The sequence below is a fragment of the Moschus berezovskii genome, chromosome 7, assembly GCF_049115385.1.
Source record: "Moschus berezovskii isolate FMDL1 chromosome 7, NW_MosBer_1.0, whole genome shotgun sequence".
In the NCBI taxonomy this organism is placed as follows: domain Eukaryota; kingdom Metazoa; phylum Chordata; class Mammalia; order Artiodactyla; family Moschidae; genus Moschus; species Moschus berezovskii.
In genome coordinates, this window is record NC_142466.1 from 13805025 (window position 1) to 13824746 (window position 19722).

At 54.4% G+C, this 19722-nt stretch overlaps 1 protein-coding gene across 4 annotated transcripts in view; it reads left to right on the forward strand.

The window, feature by feature from the left end:
* Positions 1 to 5120: 5120 nt before the first annotated feature.
* The window catches only part of SOX7 (SRY-box transcription factor 7), a 44302-nt gene continuing 29700 nt past the window's right edge, over positions 5121 to 19722 (forward strand). For 2 of the 4 annotated variants that reach the window (XR_016037793.1, XR_008686214.2), the window contains exons 1-2: positions 5121 to 5546; positions 9056 to 10354. Coding sequence is in view for 1 of the 4 variants with exons in the window: in XM_055428050.2 (XP_055284025.2) it covers positions 5309 to 5546; positions 9056 to 9984 (1167 nt within the window). In the remaining 3 variants the exon portion in view is untranslated. Of the gene's footprint in view, positions 5547 to 9055; positions 12100 to 19722 lie in introns of those variants that run through there. The other 2 variants (XR_008686213.2, XM_055428050.2) reach the window with 2 other exon arrangements.

A 19722-nucleotide genomic window follows, 5' to 3' on the forward strand; every position in this document is an offset into this window, starting at 1 on the left:
AAGGGCCCTGTAGAGCAGCTGTCGGGTCTAGGATGCTGCAGGGCTCTGTCCAGGCGTCCTTGTGTCCACCCAGGTAACCCTCCAGGTATGTCACACATCTCTGCTGTCTGACTTAATCCCCCCAAATGATTCTAAATCCAAGAACGTGATGAATTTCTCCTAAACTTCTGACTGTGCAGAGATTTCTGTTGGCTTAAAGAGAGGAACTCTGTTTCTTAGAGGGAAGTCAGGCCTGGGGGGTGGGGCGTGAGGTGGGCAGGAGGAAGGAGAAGGCAGCCAGCAGGCCTGGACCAGGTCTCCTGCCTCTCCAGCATGCATCTTTCCCTGCAGCCAACAGGGTTTACCCATTCGCCTTTCACCTTAGCTTGAACTCCAAGTGCCCTTTGGAGGAGGAAAGGTCCAGTGGAACTTGAGCAATGCATCTGGAGAGGGTGGATAAGCAGGGGTTCGAAGCGCTCATGTTCCGATTAGAAGCACGAGAACTGGCACTAACCATCAGTGCTGGTTAGAAGCACTTCTGTCTGGTGTGGGGCTCTGATCTGAGTCGGAAGCCGACACAGGGTAGCCCCAGAACTGAGGAGCAGAGACCCGAGGATGAGAGACATGTGTTCGGGTCTCTGCTCTGCCACCTGCCTTTTCTCTGGGAATTAATACTACCATCTGGGCTGCCTAATTCACAGAGGGCTATATGGAGGCAAGGATGAGCTGGGAATGACCTTTGCAAGGACTGTCAGTGGAGTGCAGATAAATCAGTGTGAGCAAAGGTGGTCATCCTGGTGATGATGATTTCAACCTCCAGCCTGGTGTGAAGGACAGAAAGCCCCGGTAAGACACATGCACAGAACCACAGGGAGGAGGGTTGTGAGCTGTGGCAGCCCCAGCTCAGTGTGGCCAACCAGCACGTGGTCCTGAGCAGAGTCCAGGGTCAGGAGCCAGGTCTGCTGCCTTGAGGCAGGAATGTGTACCCTCTCCCTTCTCTCTCCTAGAATCACCAAAACTCTTCAGTTGGGAATAGAATCAGGAAAGCTCCTCGAGGGGAAAGTTTTGTGGGCTGAACCCTATTAATTTTATATTTAAGGTTCCATCCATTCATTATAGTATAACATTCCACAGTTGTTTAAGGTGCATGTTCAGTTTAGTTCAGTCGCTCAGTCGTGTCCGACTCTTTGCGACCCCATGAACTGCAGCACACCAGGCCTCCCTGTCTATCACCAACTGCCAGAGTCCACCCAAACTCATGTCCATTGAGTTGGTGATGCCATCCAACCATCTCATCCTCTGTCATCCCCTTCTCCTGCCCTCAATCTTTTCCAGCATCAGGGTCTTTTCAAATGAGTCAGCTCTTCGCATCAGGTGGTCAAAGTATTAGAGTTTCAACTTCAACATCAGTCCTTCCAATGAACACCCAGGACTGATCTCCTTTAGGATGGACTGGTTGGATCTCCTTGCGGTCCAAGGGACTCTCAAGAGTCTTCTCCACCACAGTTCAAAAGCATCAGTTCTTTGGCACTCAGCTTTCTTTATAGTCCAACTCTCACATCCATACATGACCACTGGGAAAACCATAGCCTTGACTAGACAGACCTTTGTTGACAAAGTGATGTCTCTGCTTTTTAATAGGCTATCTAGGTTGGTCATAACTTTCCTTCCAAGGAGTAAGCACCTTTTAATTTCACGGCTGCAATCACCATCTGCAGTGATTTGGGAGCCCAGAAAAACAAAGCCAGCCACTGTTTCCACTGTTTCCCTATCTATCCACCATGAAGTGATGGGACCGGATGCCTGAGGTTCTTTCAAAAACACCATGTCAGGAATCCTGTATTATCCCCATTTTACTGGCGAAGAAACTGAGGCTGAGATCGGGTGAATGAACTGTCATCACACCACTAGTAGCTTGAAGCAACCGTTTCTGACTTCAAGTCCTGTGTTCCTGTCAACGCTGTTCAGTGAACTACAAACCTAAAGGAAGATGGGGGGCGGGGAGGCGGGAGAGAGGGGGAAGGGAGGCAGGAGAGCGGGGAAGTAGGAGAAAGGGGCAGGAGGAGAGAGGGGGAGACTAGGAAGGGAAGGAGGTGAGCAGCGACGCAGGGACGGAGGAAAGGGAAAAGCAAAGAGAAGGGAAAAAGTCTGAGAGAGAGGGCGGAGTTCGCACAATACGCGCCGAGAGAGAAAGGCTCAGTCTGAGAGCAGACAGGTCCACTGTCCCCTGAATCGTCACATGGCAAACCCCCGGCTCTGCTCTCCACGGCCGCGGGAACCCCCATCCCATCCCGCGGCGGGTCCAAGCACCCGCAGGGCGCGGCACCGCAGACGTATACGTCTCAGTCCTTCTTGGCGTAGTTGCCCTGAATCCAGCTCGCCGTCTCCACAGATGAACCTCTGCCAACAACTGGCCGGACAGGTCCCGGGCCCAGCGCTGGCCAGGCAGGCATCGGGGACTCCTCGGAGGATGCCAGCCCTGGCCCCTCTCGCTCAGCCCTCTGAGCCCCGGGCTTTGGAGACGCTTGAGCTCCATGCGGAGCTCAGGCACCGAAGGTCCGAGAGACAGCCGGGGTCACAGCTAGCCAGCACCCCTGAGCGCCGCCCACACCAGGTGAATCAATGCGTGGCTGCAAATCAATGGAGAAATAAAGGGAGAGAGCAGAGGGCCCGAGTCCCTGCGTGCTCACAGCTCCCGCGCTCGGGGCGGAGCCCCTGCTGGCAACGCGGCGTTTAACGCCCAGGTCCTGCACAATCCATGCTCGCGCGCTCTCTCTGGACGAAATGCTAGAAAGTATGACTGTAGACAACAACCGCAACACCAGTTCTCTCTGCCCTCGCCGTTTTCTCCGTCTTGCTGTCGGACTTTGGAATCCCTCTGGACGGCTCTGCGCTGCCTGGCGCCCGAGCATCTTCCTCACCTGGTGCCTGACTGCGTTCACTCTCTGCTCCCGAAACGCTCACTGAGAGCGCCCGAGGCTGCAGGCGGGGAAGCGGACGCCCGCGGCCGGCAAGGGGGCGCTGTCCCCTAGAGGCTTCTGATTCTGCGGAGCATCGTCCGGTCAGGGAGAGGCAGTGCGGTTAGAAAGGGTAGAGTCCTTCCAGGGATCCTGGGCTGCCGTGCAAATACCCCTGCGGGGATCCCTTATCTCTCTCCACTACTAGGGCCACCTCAACAGGCGCGGCCGTAGCTCCCCGAGGTTCCTGGAACATTCCGATCTGGGGATTTTAATTGAGAGATTTCTGGCAGAGGAGTTCAACAGGAGAAAAGGCCTAGGCTTGACCAAATAGGGAACTCCACCTAGGCCGCGGACACATTCACTACGCAAATCATCCCCATCCCTCCCGGGTCCCGGTGCCAGCCAGCTCCGCCTGCTCCACCCGGGGTTCCAAGATGCTCTCTCCACTCCAGCACCCACTGTCCAGTCAGCGCTGCTCCCCGCCCCGAGTCCTTTGCTGGTCATCCTGGGCCCGCGAGAGCTGTGGGTGGAGAGCTTGAGCCTAGGGTGCTGCCTCGGTCCCGGCTGGAGGAGGTAGGAAAACTAGGCGATCTATTTTACGTGTAAAGCCCAGGGCGCTGTAGGTTGAAAGTGGGACTTGAGAAGTTGCATTTTTCCATCCACTTACCAGGTCTTAGCCCTGGCCCCGCTTCCGGAGGGTATGTTGCCCACAGAGACACCTGTGAACTCAATCACTGCACTCAGGGACCCTGAAGTCCAGGCTTAGAATTGACCGGCTGCATGTGAACAGTTACATTATCAACCGTCATGTATGTATGGAGTTTGAGCTTTCACACACAGCCCTATGAGGTCAGTCTTATCCTCCTCCCCATTTCGTACTGGGAGAAGAGCCCTGAGCCATGCATTAAGTAACCCAGCACTGAAGACCGGTCCTGCCTCCAGACCCTAACCCACGTCCTCTCTCCCCAGGCCAGCCCTTTCAGGGTCACCTCTGCGGAGCCCTCACGGGGATGGCTGCTCAGTAAATACACGGTGGATCGGATTCCAGGATCGGATTCCTCATGACTTCCCTCTTTTCTTTAGTAGCGTGTGTCTAAGCCATATCCGCTCTCTCATTTATTCATCCACTTATTCGGCCTTTCCTGATCGCCTACTGTGTGCTGGCGCTCAAGTGAGCAACAGCCCTATTCACACGATGAAGGCGGATGAGGAGCTGTCCTCTGAGCAGGGCTTCGCATGCCCCGCGGAGGGCCCTGAGCTTCCAGCCCGCAAGCCTTCCAGTGGAGGGCAGGCCCAGTCTGGTCTAGGGTGGGGGTGGGAGGGCAGTGTCAGGAGGAGGGGAACTCGGGGAGCCCGGGTTTGCCAAAGCCTAGGATTGTCAGACGGCAGGGGTGGAGGGACAGAAGGACTGCTCTGAGAAGCAGGACTGATGGTCGGCAGAGAACAGAGAAGACAGGAAAAGGGAACTTCGCGAGAGAAAGGCTGGAGGCGAGGGAGCTGGAGGCTGGGACGCCAGAGACCCGGGTGGGGTGGGGGTAAAGGTGTGAAAAGAGAGACGTCAGAGGCCAGGGTGAATGAGAACTGAGGCCGCAGGCGTGCTCTCTGAAGAGCCAGGGAGCTGCTGAGCGTCGAGGGGACCCTCCAGCGGGTGCCACGGAGAGCCCGAAACGGGATCCAGCCCCGCCTCCAGCCTCTCTGGCTGCCCAAGTTGGCTGGGGGTCGGGGGCGAGATTGTCGCCGCCCAGGTCATTTACAAAAGCACGAAGTGTGTTCTATCAAGAAGAGTTCACAGGCCGGGTGTCACGGCCAAAAGTCACTCGTGCCCAGCCATTCCCAGCGAAACCTGTTTGGCTTCTATTCTTCGTAGGATTCCACGCACGGGAGGAGCCGGCGAAACCTGGCCCCGGGAGGCCGCGGCCAGTCGGGCCGAGGCGCTGGAGTCCGGCTCCCGCCCCCGGGCCCCGCGATCACCGGGGGTGATCACCGCCTCCCGGCTGGAGACACCTGCGCTGGGAGCTGGCGGGCCGAGGGGCGGCCCCGGGGTTTCGGGGCACTGATCCCCGGGAACGACCTGGGAGGCGGAGGGCGGGCCGGGGGCGGGCGCACGGGGGGGAAGCGGCCCGCCTCCCGCCTCTCCTCCCCGCAGGTCGGAGCGGGGACGCGGCGGCCCGGGACGCAGGGAGGGGGCCCGCGCCGCGAAGGAGGGAGGGGCCGCGCCGCCTTCGAGAGTCATTGGAGGACGCGGCCTCCCGAAGCTGATAAATAAGGGGCCGGGCCGCGGCTGCCGGCCAAGTTGGACGCCCCAACCGGTGCGAGGGCCAGGTCAGCGCCGGCCCGACGACGCGAAGCGAGGCGACCCCCGTGCGGCCATGGCCTCGCTGCTAGAAACTTACCCGTGGCCCGAGGGTCTCGAGTGCCCGGCCCTGGAAGCCGAGCTGTCGGACGGGCTGTCGCCGCCGGCCGCCCCCCGCCCGCCGGGGGACAAGGGCTCGGAGAGCCGTATCCGGCGGCCCATGAACGCCTTCATGGTGTGGGCCAAGGACGAGAGGAAACGTCTGGCGGTGCAGAACCCGGACCTGCACAACGCCGAGCTCAGCAAGATGCTGGGTGAGTGAGCGGGCGGGGCGCGGCCCAGAGTCGGCGGGCGGGGGTCTGGCGGCTGGAGGCCGGGCGGGTGCAGTGAGGGCGCGCGGGGCGGGAGTGGGACAGACTCGGCGTGGGGCACGCACCGGTCTGCGCACCGTGCCCGCGAGGTTGGGCATCTGGGCGAGCGTGGGTGTGCGCGCGGGGACTGGGATTCCGAGCAGGGTCGCGTGGATCAGGCCCAGAGTGAACCGGCACGGCCCGCCGGGGTGGCCGGGGAGGCCCACTGGAAGGGACTGGAGCCGAGTTAGGGACCCTGGGGCGCGGGTGGGTCAGAGCCGCGGCGTGGTGCGGGGCCTCGGCTAGGGAGATCCTCGCGCGCTCGGCCAGGTCGTAAGGGAGCAGGAAAACCCATCATCCGCTGAACTTCGCCACGGGCACAATCACAGGAGGAGGTCGTACCTCTCATTAACGAATATTCGTGGAGAGAGACCTTGCGGTGGCGCATTCCTGCGTTAACTTAATCATCAAACCAACAGCAAAATGGACTTAATTCGAGCCTCTTTCTCAGTCGCAGGGGTGTAGAAAATTTGATTCGGATGCTTAGGACGGCCAGTGCGGGTATGTCCAAGAACCCGGCTGATTCCCCAGGGCTGCCCTGCGGACCCAACCCCTGACGCAGGACTGGGGACAAGTCAGGCCAATAGAGAAAGGATGTTCTGGAGGTCGGGGGGTTCTTCTCTCTGCACTGTCAGAAGCTGGGCACTATATCAGCTCCAGCCAACGCCTAACCTCTTTGCCCTTCGTGGTAGTTTTCATTCATTTTGACGGATGGGAACCTTTCAAAGCACTTTGTGTGCCCAGCAGGCGCCAGGCCCTGTGAAAAAGAACAGTGTGTGGTCACCCGAGGCTGGCCCTGCCCCCAGCAACCCCACCCGGCCCAGCTTGGAGCCTTTTCTTTTTCCTTTTTCCGCTGGAGCTTGGGACTCCTTCACCAGATGGGTGGAATGAGGCCTGACACCCTTCTTTGTGCTGTCTAAAGCCACAGGCCCTCTGGCAGAAAGGATCCTCTTGCAGTTTGATTGCCCTTTCAAAGCAGCTGATAGAGTGCTGGTTTTAAAGAGCCTCCCACCCTCTGCCCAGCCCCATGGCTAGCTGTTCCCAGGACAAGTTAGTGGGCCAGTGTGTCTTAGTGAGCCCTGTCCCAGATAAAAAATACTTAAAATCATATTTTATACTATGTTGGCGTAAAGACAAATATATTAAGATATACAATAATAAACAGTTTCTTCAAGTAGAAAGTTTATATATTTTTTGAGATTTCTAAAGCAATGAAAACACTTTTTTTGGTGAGCCCCTAAATGTATTTTTTGGTGTGACCCAGGTGCTATGCCTGTTGCCCAAGCACAGCTCTTGTGACGAGGATAGAGCAGGTCCAGCCAAGGGTGGGAGAACTCAGGTTGGAGAGCCTTGCAGGATTGGGGCTGCCTGCTCCCAGGGAAAGGACAGGCGAAGGGACTTGGGTGACAAATGCCTCCTGTGAGCTGGTTCCTATTGGCAGTTGGCACTTAGGCTTCTAGAGATTACAGTGCATTTTTCAGGAAAGATGTGGATTCCTTCCTGCTTAACCACCCAGCCCCTGGCACTAGGCAAAGGAAACAGAAATAGTGTTGCTTTGAAAAATGTGGATTTTCTACACCTGCTGAAGGGGAGGGGGCAGCAGGATGATCTATTTCCATCCCAAGCCCATGATCTTGCCCAGCCCTTTCCTTTCTGACTTAGGAAAAGGAAAGGGCTGAATGCGAGAGCGCAGACTTTTTTGATTATTAGCTCTCCAGTCTTCGACTCTAAAAACGTCACACAGCAGCACTCATGTATGCTATGAATGAGAAAGCAGGTAAAGACAGTTATACATTTAGTGGTTTTTAAAATGAACCTATATTTTATACTACAATACTACAATATCTTGGTACACTCAGAAACTTTGAGTCACATTTTATATTCGGTCCACAGTCAGGGTGTGGGTGTGTCTGGGTCTTGGGCTCTTGCCACAACTTGTGGCCTTAACCACAGGCTGGAAACTAATGGCCAACTCCAAATGTGGAGTTCCTGACAGTGCTTGCTTCGGCAGCACATATACTAAAATTGGAGTTCCTGACACTTTTAAAGTTGTCCTTTCAAGTGAGAGCTAATTGTATGAATCGACAGCTTCACTGGAATAGTGTTATATACTTTCATCCAAACGGTACTGGATAATCACCAGTCCCCTCTGTGTACCTGACACCCAGGGCCAGCCAGCACCCCCCATGAAGGGCAGTCACACACCATGCTCTGGACTTGGCCCTGTGCCAAGTGCTCTGGGTGGGAGATGTGGCCCCTTTCCTTCCAAGATTTGGGGCAGGGGGCTGCCCTCTGGGCTAGTTTGTCTCAAACTGCAGGATACAGTAGAGTCATAAGGGAACTTAAGTTCCCAAGCCTACCCTAGGAGGTAACCATATAAGGTGTCCAGAAGTGACCTTTAGAAAACCTGCAGCGGGATGGACAATGTGCTTTAAGAAAGAAAGAGACACTAAAGTAATCTGCGCAATAACACACAAGTGGAAAGGCTGAACAGAAAACACACATGAGAGCAGCATTTGTGCACCAGTGGAGCACAAGTGTGGGCTGCTTCTTCAGAAGAGAGTTTGGGGAGCGTCACAGTATATTCTTTACCGCAGGGAAAACAAAGATCCAGGGAAGGTAAGGGTTTACTTCTGTATGGAGAGTCAGTGACTGAGAAGGTGCCCTCTCCCATGGTCACCGTAGACAGTTAGAAGCCATAGCTCGTGTGTGTGCACCTGCATATGTGTGTATGTGTGTGTGTGTGTGTGGCATGAAGGCTCTGTTTGACCTTCAGATATAAGGGCTAATCCTCTGTTGCCATAAGTGAGATCCTGTAATTTACATCTTGTAATTTACCTCCATCTGTGAAGCTGTTGACTGATCCTGAGTTCCCTCACAAGAAAGCCTGTGATAGATGTATGCCACAAATAAATAACGTAGTGTCACTTCCTGAAGGGCAGCGATAACCTGGGAAGGCAGAGTTTTCATTAGGATGCACAAATGATAAGAACTGACCCTCAGAGGGTAAAAGGGAGCCTAAATCAATGTTGTAGTCTACATATTTTTGGCCGGTGGGTGACACTGGGTTAGGTGGACCCTCCACTGAGAATCTCACACTGTTTATACATTCCTGTTGTCTGGTGGCCTTGATAGGAGAGGTGCCATGATTGTGTGTGTGTGTGTGTCTTTTGCACGAGTGCCTTGGAGCATGTAAGTGGGAGAGGTTGGCTTGGCAGGATGTGGGCTGAGAAGAGGGTGCGGAGCGCGGGGCGCCTTGTGTGAAGAGGGGGCACTGGGGTGGGGGCAGGGACAGGGGACCCGAGGCAGCAGGCGCGCGCGATGCTCGGCGGCCCAGTCGAGACCGGTGCACCGGGCGCCCCAGCCGAGCCGCGCAGAGGCTGACGGCGGCCTTGTCTGACTTGTGTGAGCAGGAAAGTCGTGGAAGGCGCTGACGCTGTCCCAGAAGAGGCCCTACGTGGACGAGGCGGAGCGGCTGCGCCTGCAGCACATGCAGGACTACCCCAACTACAAGTACCGGCCGCGCAGGAAGAAGCAGGCCAAGCGCCTGTGCAAGCGCGTGGACCCCGGCTTCCTGCTCAGCTCGCTCTCCCGCGACCAGAACGCCCTGCCCGAGAGGCGGGCCGGCGGCCGCGGGGCGCCGGCGGAGAAGGAGGACCGGGGTGAGTACTCTCCGGGCTCCGCGCCGCCTGGCCTGCGGGGCTGCTTCCACGACGGCCCGGCCGGCGGCGGCGGCGGCGGCGGCGGCACCCCGGGCAGCGTGGACGCGTATCCCTACGGGCTGCCCACCCCGCCGGAGATGTCACCCTTGGACGTGCTGGAGCCGGAGCAGACCTTCTTCTCCTCCCCATGCCAGGAGGACCATGCGCACTCCCGCCGCATCGCCCACCTGCCCGGGCCCCCCTACTCCCCGGAGTACGCCCCCAACCCCCTCCACTGCGGCCACCCGCTGGGCTCCCTGGCCCTCGGTCAGTCCTCGGGCGTCTCTATGATGTCCGCCGTGCCTGGCTGTCCCCCGTCTCCGGCCTATTACTCCCAGGCCGCCTACCCGCCTCTCCACTCCAACCTGCACGCCCACCTGGGCCAGCTCTCCCCGCCTCCCGAGCATCCCGGCTTCGACGCCCTGGATCAGCTGAGCCAGGTGGAACTCCTGGGGGACATGGATCGCAATGAATTCGACCAGTACTTGAACACTCCTGGCCACCCAGACTCTGCCGCCGGGGCCCTCAGCGGGCAGGGCGCGGTCTCTCAGCTGACCCCGACGGGCCCCACAGAGACCAGCCTCATTTCCGTGCTGGCTGACGCCACGGCCACGTACTACAACAGCTACAGCGTGTCGTAGAGCCCGCGCGGCCCGTCCGGCCCGGCCTCGCCGCCGCGGGTCCTCGCCGCGCTGCGCGCAGCGGCCCGGGGTGGGCGCGCACCTCCTCGCGCCGCCGCCGCCCGGCTCTGCGGCCCCGGGGCCCTCCCCCGCCCCGCCCCCCGCGGCCGGCGTTCCGGGTACATTCCTTCAAAAGACTTTCCACTGGCTCCACCCTGGGAATCAGGCGCGGTCGTTGCTGAGGACGCTGTTTCCCGGTAGAGGTTTCACTGACCTCTCCTCCCAGTCTTCAGTCCGGAAACAAATTCGGGAAAAGCCCAGCAACATTCGCATCCCTGCCGCTTCTGACACAGCCGCAGGGGTCCTGCCGTCCTGACCTTTGGTCTTCCAGGTGAGGAGAGCCCTGGGCTATGATTCGGGGGACTGGCGGTCCTATCCCAGTTCTGCCTCCGGGGGGCTAGGGAGACCTGACTCCCCTCGCCTCCCCTTCCAGCCCATCCCCCCATCTGCGGAGTGAGGGACAGACTCCGTATCTTAGGTACCCTCCGCTCCAGGGTTTTCCGATTTAGGATTCTCTCCAAAGGAGGCTGAAGTTCAGTGAACTCATTCACGTGCAACCTGGTGAGGATTCCGTGCACTGCCAAAGGACGCCAGGCTGCTGCACTTGGTCACCATCTTCCAAAATGAAAGATTCTAGTCTTCCAAAAGGACCCTTTATGAAAAAAACACTCATCGTGACTTGGGGAATTAACGCCGGGGGTTAACTGCATCACTGACAACGAAATTGAATTCAAGCTGCTTTTTAAAAAAACATACTTTTTTTAATTTTTAAGATAAGTTCTTTGATAGCTCAGTTGGTAAAGAATCTGCCTGCAATGCAGGAGACCGTGGTTTAATTCCTGGGTCAGGAAGATCTGCTGGAGAAGGGATTGTCTACCCACTCCAGTGTTTTGGGGCTTCCCTTGTGGCTCAGCTGGTAAAGAATCCACCTGCAATGCGGGAGACCTGGGTTCGATCCCTGGGTTGGGAAGATCCCCTGGAGAAGGGAAAGGCTACCCACTCCAGTTTCTGGCCTGGAGAGTCCATGGGGTTGCAAAGAGTCAGACAGGACTGAACGACTTTCATTTTCTTTTCACTTTCATACATTTCAAAAGAAAATACACGCCTGAATATTTACAGTGTGTATGAGACACACACAACATACACACGTTCATGCTCAGCAAGAATCAGATACAGTTTGCTGACCTTGTCAACTTCTTGTCAGCCTTCCGTTCCTAATGACCCAAAGAGCAGGGAGCTGGAAAGAGTTTCAGCACCATAGCGTCAGTTTCTTCCAATCTGAATGTGCTGATATCTTGAGCAAAATTTCACCATGCTCTCCCTTCTGCAGCTGCAAAAAGATCTTCCTTTCCTCTGTCTCCATCTTCCTCTCCTGGACTTTTTTTTTTCTCTTCTTTTCTGTTCTTTCTCCACCCCTGAATTGGCTACTGATTCAAAGATCCCTTGACTTAAAAATCCCAGGCGTGATTCCTATGGCAGAATGGGAATTCGTTCTCCTCACCAGCCTCTGGTTCCTCAGGTAACATCTTCAGCCAACACATCAAAGCAACTTCCCTTTATTATACTTACTGCCCAAAGAATAGAAACGCACTGTGATTCAGAAAATATTTCTGACCCCTGACCCCATCCCAAAAACATTTCCATCCTTCCTCCAAGTCTCCGTTGAAGGAACATACCTATCAGATATAAAAGACAGTTGTCTTATGATTTCAGCATTTTATTGCCTGTATGACATATGTAAGTGTTTTTATATATTCTCCTATTATTTTCACTTTATATTTTATATTGTTGAAAGATCCTTTTTTTTTTCCTTCCAAGGAATTCTCTTGTAAAATCACTTATAAGATATGATTAATCTTTATACTATTACTGTATGTGACTTTTGGTAATAAATAGTAAACCATGGACAATATGATTGGTGCAGTCCAGAATGTGTATTAATAATCTTATAAAACAGTATCACAGACATTAAGCTAAACTGTTCCATTTTCTGTAGGAACTATATATGCTTTGGAATGGTTGTAGATATTGGTTTGCCTAAAATATTTAATTTAAATAAACATTTTTGTACCGCGACCATTCTATCATTTGAAATACAGTTTGGTGAAGGAAAAACTTTTCAAGTGAGGTGTAGATATTATGCCAGTTCTCCTTCTGCTGTTGGTCAAAAGGTTCTCTCCATCATCTTTTTTATTTTAAAAAAGTTATCTTGTTGGAGTGGTTGATTGGTTGATTTTATGAATTATGGTAAAGAGATAAAGCCTAATTTTACACCTTAGAAACAGTGTCATTCTTCTTGATATTGAAAGAAAAGACAAATTCATAGCCTAGTTGCAAAACAGTTTTCTCCTCGGAAAGGATGACTTCACACTTGTAAAGTGGAATGCAGTGGTTGTCAGACTGTCTCAAGATGGGAAGAGGGGCCCAGTATTCGCTTCCTTAAGGGGAAACTCCATTTTCCCCTTCCTTTTGAAATCATCTTTTGAAGACTATTTAGATTGTCTTCTTTCCTATGCATCTAGGGATGTGGTCTTACAAGGATCACGTGCTCTCAAAGCTCCCTGGAATGTTGCAGAGAAAACAGGGCAGCACAAGGGTGGGTAATTAAAGGATGCAATATCTTGTTAAGGTTTAGGATGAAAATCCCAGCCAAACAGTGTCCGGAAAGAAGTGATGATTCCTCAGTCCCCGGGCCATTCACTGCATCTGGCTCTCTCTGTGGGAGAGCCGTTGTAACTTGTTCATGTCAATAGAAGCCCTGTGTTCTTCCAGGGCCTCTGGGCCAAGGAGTAGGTCTTGGGAGGGTCCGATTGGGCAGACGTTCTTTCTGCAAATTGGATCGTAATCTCTCGTCATTACTTTAATAGCACTTTATAGATGTAGGGAGTTTTACAGCAAGTTTTATGGTCTGTTTCTCATTCCCAGCCCCAGATGGGGCCAGTCATCACTCCACCCCATTGCACAGTCAGGAACACTGAGGCCCAGGGAGGGAGGTGGCACCCTGGAGTCACCTTACTCAGCTGGTGGAGGCTGGGGTTTCAGCGCTTTGTCAAATACATTTGCTGGCATTGACAGTCTCCCAGTTAGAAGGCTCATGCCTTTTATAGAAACTCACCAGACATAGGATTACATCCAGCCCATTTTTCCCTCTCACATCCCAGGGGAAAAGGATGGACAAAGGGGAAATGACAAGGCTAGCATTAGATGACACCCGAATTCCTTGCTGCCTAGGCCCACCACCGTGGCCAGCCGACAGTGGCCGCCTGCAGCATCAGCACCTGGCAGGAGAGCTTGTCCTGCAACGTCCACTGGCCGTTGCTATGTGTCAGTGTCAGTGTCCGGCCCTGGATGGTGCCAGAGGGGCGTGCTTCATTCCAGGCCACACTGTGGGGGCGAGGGTGGCGTCCCCCGCCTTCGGGAGGGCAGGAAACCGACCGGTGACAGGGTGCTTTCTCACTTCTGCTCAGCTGTGCGTGAAACGGTCATGCCCGGAAGCCAGGGGTATTTCAGAGTTTTAGCCGCCCCTCCCAGGTACCCAGCTCTCCTGCCTGCCCCTCCTGGGACAAGCGTACTTTTGGCTTTGGCTGATGAGAATTGATGCCTGTGCACTGTTTTATGGGTTGTTTTCCTGAAACACGAATGTCACCACATCACACTTCCTTACGGCCCTTCAGTGCCTGTGCGTCGCCCATGGCACACAGGGTCCCCAGGGGCCCCGCGAGGTTCATGGATCCGGGGAGGGGCCCTGGTACTGAGTTCGCAGGGGCCAGCCCCCACCCGCTGCCCCTTCCCCACAGTGTACCCACGGCCCGGAAAGCCTATTGTTCTCTGAAAATGCTTTCTTTCCCCAGGCTTCTGTGCTGTTCCCAGCTCTATTCCCTGACCAGGGAGACCCTCACTCTCATGGCCTGTCTGATGACACCCGACCCATTGTCCAAATCCAGCTCAGACCCTCGCACTCCTGCTGGCCGGGGGGTGGGTCACTCTCCTCTCTGAGCTCCAGCGGGACCTGATGGGATCTAGCACTTACAGCTGGTGTTGGTGTCATCCTTTTGTGTGAGTCTTCCCCAGCAGGGCAGATACATAGTAGCTGCTCAACAAGTAAGTGGATGAATAAGGTAAACATCTGAGAAGTCCTGTAGGTGTTCCAGTGAGTCCTGGTGCTGAAGACCTGAGATCTTCTGGGTCCCTAATCTCCTCATTCATCGCTCTGGAAACCCAGACCCTGGAGCCCGTGTGTGTGCCGTTCTCGGGGCTCTGAGACGGACTGTGAGGCAGCCTTGGCCATACAGCCTCCCCTGTTGCAGGAGTAAACTGGTCAGGAGGTGGTCACAGAGGGCCCCAGCATCTCCTCTGCCGTCTCATCCTGCAGTACCAGAACAGCGCTGAGGGCAGATGACTGGTAGCATTTGTAACTTCCTACCTTTCCTTCTGAAAAGCCTTTGCTGTTGATTTCGTCCTAGTGAAAGGGATTTGGGTGGAAGGAAGGGAACGGAATATTTATCTGTTATCATCTAGCCATCCACTGAGCCCACCCACCTATTCACTTACTTCATCTTTCTGCCCATCCATCCACCCACTTAACCATTTACCACCCATCTAGTGTTCTTGCCTGGAGAGTCCCAGGGACGGGGGAGCCTGGTGGGCTGCTGTCTATGGGGTCGCACAGAGTCGGACATGACTGAAGCGACTTAGCAGCAGCAGCAGCTATAGTCTACTGATATTTTAATTTTCAAGAGAAACATAGTCTTTGTAGAAAGTTTAAGAAAAAGTAACATCATAGGGAAAAAAATAAGTCATCTATTGTCAACAACTTAGCAACATTACTGGTGATTTTTTTTGTACACATCAGTGTATTTTGTTTATTCAGACCAGTCCTTTTTTGTTTGTCTAGCTCTATAGAGACACGTGTATTTTATGATAGGCATTTTTAGTCACTAATATTAAATAGACATTTTCTTATGTCCTTAAACTTTTTCTGCTAAGAGTGTTGAAAAGGGCAACTGAAAAATCAACATGAAAAACATATTAGAAAAAAAGAAAAATTACACACTCCATGACCTTGACATAACTGGTTCATTTTTGTATACTCAACTCCCCAGTCCTGTATTCATGCGTTCAAGATGGAGATACCATTGGTGTTTGGTTTTATCCTTCCAACATCCTATTATGGAAATTTTGCCACATTGATAGCTGTCTTTAGGTTTATCACTTTTGATGACAACACAGTACTTCAGTGCATGAGTGTGGCTTAATTTACTTGGTGCTAGATAACTAAGTTGTTCCGTTTTCATTTTTTTGCCGTTATAAATAGCATAGCAGTGAACGTTTACTTGTTCCTGTCCTTGGCTAGATTCACAGTCAGGTATCGCAGGTCTAAGCTGTGAGTAAGTTTACAGCTTTTCATCGAGGCACAAAATGACTCCATGCAATCAATCCCCAGAATGAACTCTTTCCTACCAGGAAGAAGGCAGGCTCCTGAGGACAGTTTCTACCTGACTCCAATCTGCCCATGCTCAGTAGTCTTCCCCTGTCATGGCAGCTCGTCTTCCTGAGGACCAGTTATGAGCTTCCCGCCGGCTTCACTGACACACTGGGAGGTGTTCCTCTCCTCGGTCACCACAGTAGACAGCACACGCTTCCTGAAGCATCAGTTTACTCTGCGGAAGAAAGGCTTCCTCTGTCAGTCAGTGTGTGAACCGAATTGGTCCTCAGAGTCCCCCAGGGCACAGGGCAGCTGGCTGCATTCACAGGGCACTCAGAGCTCCAGGGAGCAGGAGAGGGTCTGGAAAGAGCTGGGAACCAGGGCAAGAGTGACCTCCCCCATCCCTGGATTTTGACTGTAGCTTGGGCTAATCTCTGGACCTGTTCTTTCATCCAGGACAGATAGTGAATTTCTGGGCTCGTGAGAAACTGTAAAGCTTTATACATGTGTACAGAATAGCTGTTGTCTACTTCAGATCTCTTTAAACCACTTTTATTACTTTTAGAGCTGGAGGCTTGTACTAGATTAAAAAGCCTGGAGCCAGGGTGTTTGTCAGTTTATCACACTGAGACCTCACGATGTGGGAGCGGGGCTTGTAGAGAGGAGCCCTCCGTTTCCTTGTCTGGCACCGAGCTGGGATTGACAGAGACAGTCTGGGTCATGGAGTCCATTGCCCTGTCTCTACTGAGGACTGAGTCAGCCATTCTTCTTCAGACGGGTTTCTAACTGATTTGAGTCCTCTACAGAAAGGGGTTTTTCTCTCTTAAGAGAGTCTAATGAGTTCCATCATCAAAAAGTTCTTTCTCAGGACTTCCTTGGCAATCCAGGAAGATCCTTGACTTGTTAAGACTCTGAGCTTCCACTCTAGGAGGCGCGGATTTGATCGCTGGACAGGGAACAAGATCCCGTATGCTGCACAGTGCAGCCGGCAAGTTTTAAAAAAGTTCTATTTTGTACCTTTTTGTACCTCGCCTAAATCCCTCTTGCTCAGTTTAAATCCATGTACGCTTGATGTCATCTGCAGAAATTAACAGGCCTTGTCCCCAAATGGTCCTCCCCCTGGAGGCTGGTGGTCATGCTCTTCCCCTATTCATCATGGAACCATGTAGAGGCCCCGATGCAGCCTGGATTTCCTCCAGATCTTCTCAGGCCTGCCTTCCCTTGAACCGTAGGGACATGGGATTAGGGTGGGAGTGACAAGGAAGGTCCCCCTGTTATACAAACCATGAGCGAGGAAGGCAGGGGATCACCCAAGACTGGGAGAGGACTCTGTGGGCACTTCTGGGATGTTCTGCGTGTAGGCACGGATGTAGCCATCTCTTAGAGGGTCACACCTGGGCCAAAATGGGAGTCTCTTCGTTCTGCTCACTGTCCTTTCGCTGGTCACTCACCTTCCATCCTTCCAAGCGGCCTTGGGGAGGCACAGTTCTGGGACAAATTGGGGAACCTGAAAACAAGGAACATATGCCCCTAGATTCTGGAAAAATCAGTGGATTCTGATGAGTGAAATATCTTTGCAGCAGGGGCCTCAGGGCCATTGTGTCTTAGAGGTTCTGTTGATGGGACCTGAGAGATGTGGTCGACTTCCGCAGGTGGGGGTCCTGCCACGAGGATGGGTGTCCCAAGGTGTCCACGTGCTCTACACGTGTCTTTGCATGCTGGCTTGTCCTTATCACATCAGAGAACCCAAGAGAGCTGTGTAGCTCCTCCGCTCCAATTTTGACAAGCCTTATGACTTCCTTTTTCCTTATCCCCTTTCCTGAAAAAATAGAAGCACCAGCTGCCACATCTCAGGGTGCTGTGAAGGTCCAGGAAAGCATGTGTAACATCCTTAAGGTCTGCAAGACAGGGTATAATAAGATAGATTGATTTGTTCCGATGTGGACCATCAGTCGAGTGAGCTGTCCTCATGTAAACAGAGCAGTTACACTTTTACTGGAAAGAATTCTCATCCCAACTCTGTGACCTTGAAAAAAATCAGAGGTCAGAGCTGGAAGGAATTTTTTTTTTGCTTTATTTATTTATTATTTCTGTACTTTTGGCTGCACTGGGTCTTTGATGCTGCACACAGGCTTGCTCTAGTTGCAGAGCGTGGGGACTGTTCTCTTACGGTGCACAGGCTTCTCATTGTGGTGGCTTTTCCTGTTGTAGAGCACAGGCTCAGTAGCTTGGTGTACAGGCTCCTTGGCATGTGGGCTCTTCCTAGACCAGGAATTGAACCTGTGTTCCCTGCATTGGCAGTCAGATTCTTATCCACTGGACCACCAGGGAACCCCAGGAACTGTTATCGTGTTGTCAGTCCCCAGATTTGATGAAAAAGGAACTGGAGGCCAGGAGAGGTCAAGGGATTCACTTGAAGGGAGCAGCTTGGAGCAGAAACTGGTGAAGGGCCTTGAGTGCGGAGCTGTGAAGGGGTGGGGCCAGGAGGGTCCCCGCCCCTCAGGACCCAGCCTGGTCAGTCACCCTCAGCAGTGCTGGCCCAGGAGGCTCGCTGGGACAGGGCTGGGGGAGAACTCCGCCTCCCGTGACCTCTCTGCTGGACTCGGGGGTCTCCGCCTTGAGCGGAGGTGGGGGGCACAACAAGGACACAGGTGATGGGACCAAGTGTTCCTCGGAATGCAGCCGGTAGGGAATGCAGGAGCCTGTGAGTGGGCATGCCCAGGAGACTTCCCAAGAAGGTGCTTCCTGGATTCCTGCATCCTCCGGGTGCTGACCCGGGAGAGGGGGGCTGGGGATGAGTGTCCTGGGAAGGGAGAGCCTCAGTGCGCTCTGGTGGGAGGTGGGCACATGGCCCTAGGCTCCCAGGCCCTTCTGGGATGGGGGAAGGGAGCACAGAAGGACCCGGATGTCTCTGGGAACCTGGGCCCCTTTGTTGTGTTTCTGCCACCCCCTTCTGCCCCCTCTGTGACCAGGCTGCAGGCGCCCAAAAAGGTAGTAGGTGGTTCAAGGTTGGCAGAGGGACAGGGAAGCCGGGGCAGAACCCCGAAGTGGCCATCACAGCCCAGCCCATCTGCCTCCCTGGTGGTTGGGGGACTGAGAGGAGGACGGAGGCCTGCAGGAGGGGCCCGGAGAGGGCGGAGGAGCAGCCTGGTGCCGAGTGTTTTCCTGCCCCTGGGAGCTACTGTGACCAGGAGGAGGAGGATGTGGCCTGAGCCCAGTGTTTCCTGCCTGATAAGCCGGCCCCTCCCTGGGAGCCACAGCCAGGCTACCTTCGAGCCCAGAGCCCTGCCCAGGGAGGGGCTGGCCGAGGAGGAAAATCACTTCTCCAGATTAGCTAGCCCAGGCCGAGCCTTCCTCCCCCGCCCTATCCAGAAGCAGCCACAGGAAACGGGGTTGGGGCCAGCACGCCCAGAGGTCCCCACCTTCAGAGCACTCAGGCTCCAGGCCCAGGGACTCCGGCCTGTCTTGGGGCCTCAGAGGCCACGTCCCCCGAGAACGGACGCCTTCCTGCTCCAAAGTCAATCATCTCCAAGGAGGGCAGGGACTGCTGATCTTTTTATGTGTTTGTCAGATCTCGTGCCTGGGGTTCAGGCTGCAAAGCTGGTCCATTTCTTCAGCGTCAGTCCACACACCAGCCCCCTCCCACCTGGCCGCCATCTGAGGGCAGAGGGTGGACAGTGGTGGGCTTGGCAGGCCTGATGCCAGGATGGCGCAGAGGGAGGGGCCAGGGCTGCCCTGGGCCCCAGCTGCTGCCCTGCTCTGCCCGAATGGGCTGTGTGGCTGGAGTGAGAGCCCAACCTTCTCTGAGTCTTACTCCCTTCTAACTGGAAGGGTGAGGAGCAGCAGCCACACAGGAGCAGAGGGTCTTCCTCCCAGGACCTGGGGAGCCGCATGGGCAGTGACCACCCCCCTGAGAAGGGCTGGCTCTCAGAGAGCAGCCCATCCCCACTGAGGTAGGGAAGGAGGGCCTGGAGGGGCAGCGCCTGCTCGTTAATGTCTCCTTGAGCTGACTTGCCCTGCTCTGTTTTCTTCTCCCTTAGAGAATGTCCTCTCTGGTCTCGCTCCCATCTTCCTGTCCCTGGGCTCAGTCTCCTCCCTGGGAGCCAGGATACCTGGGACTCCAGGTTGGGGGCAAGGATTATGCCTAGGACCCCAAGACAGGCGAGAGGGGGCTTCTCAGAGACACCAGTCCTGGAGAGGGTAGGGGGCTGCTCAGACACACAGCCATCAATGGGGACCCCACCAGTACTGCAGGCTGCCCCCTGCCAACCCAG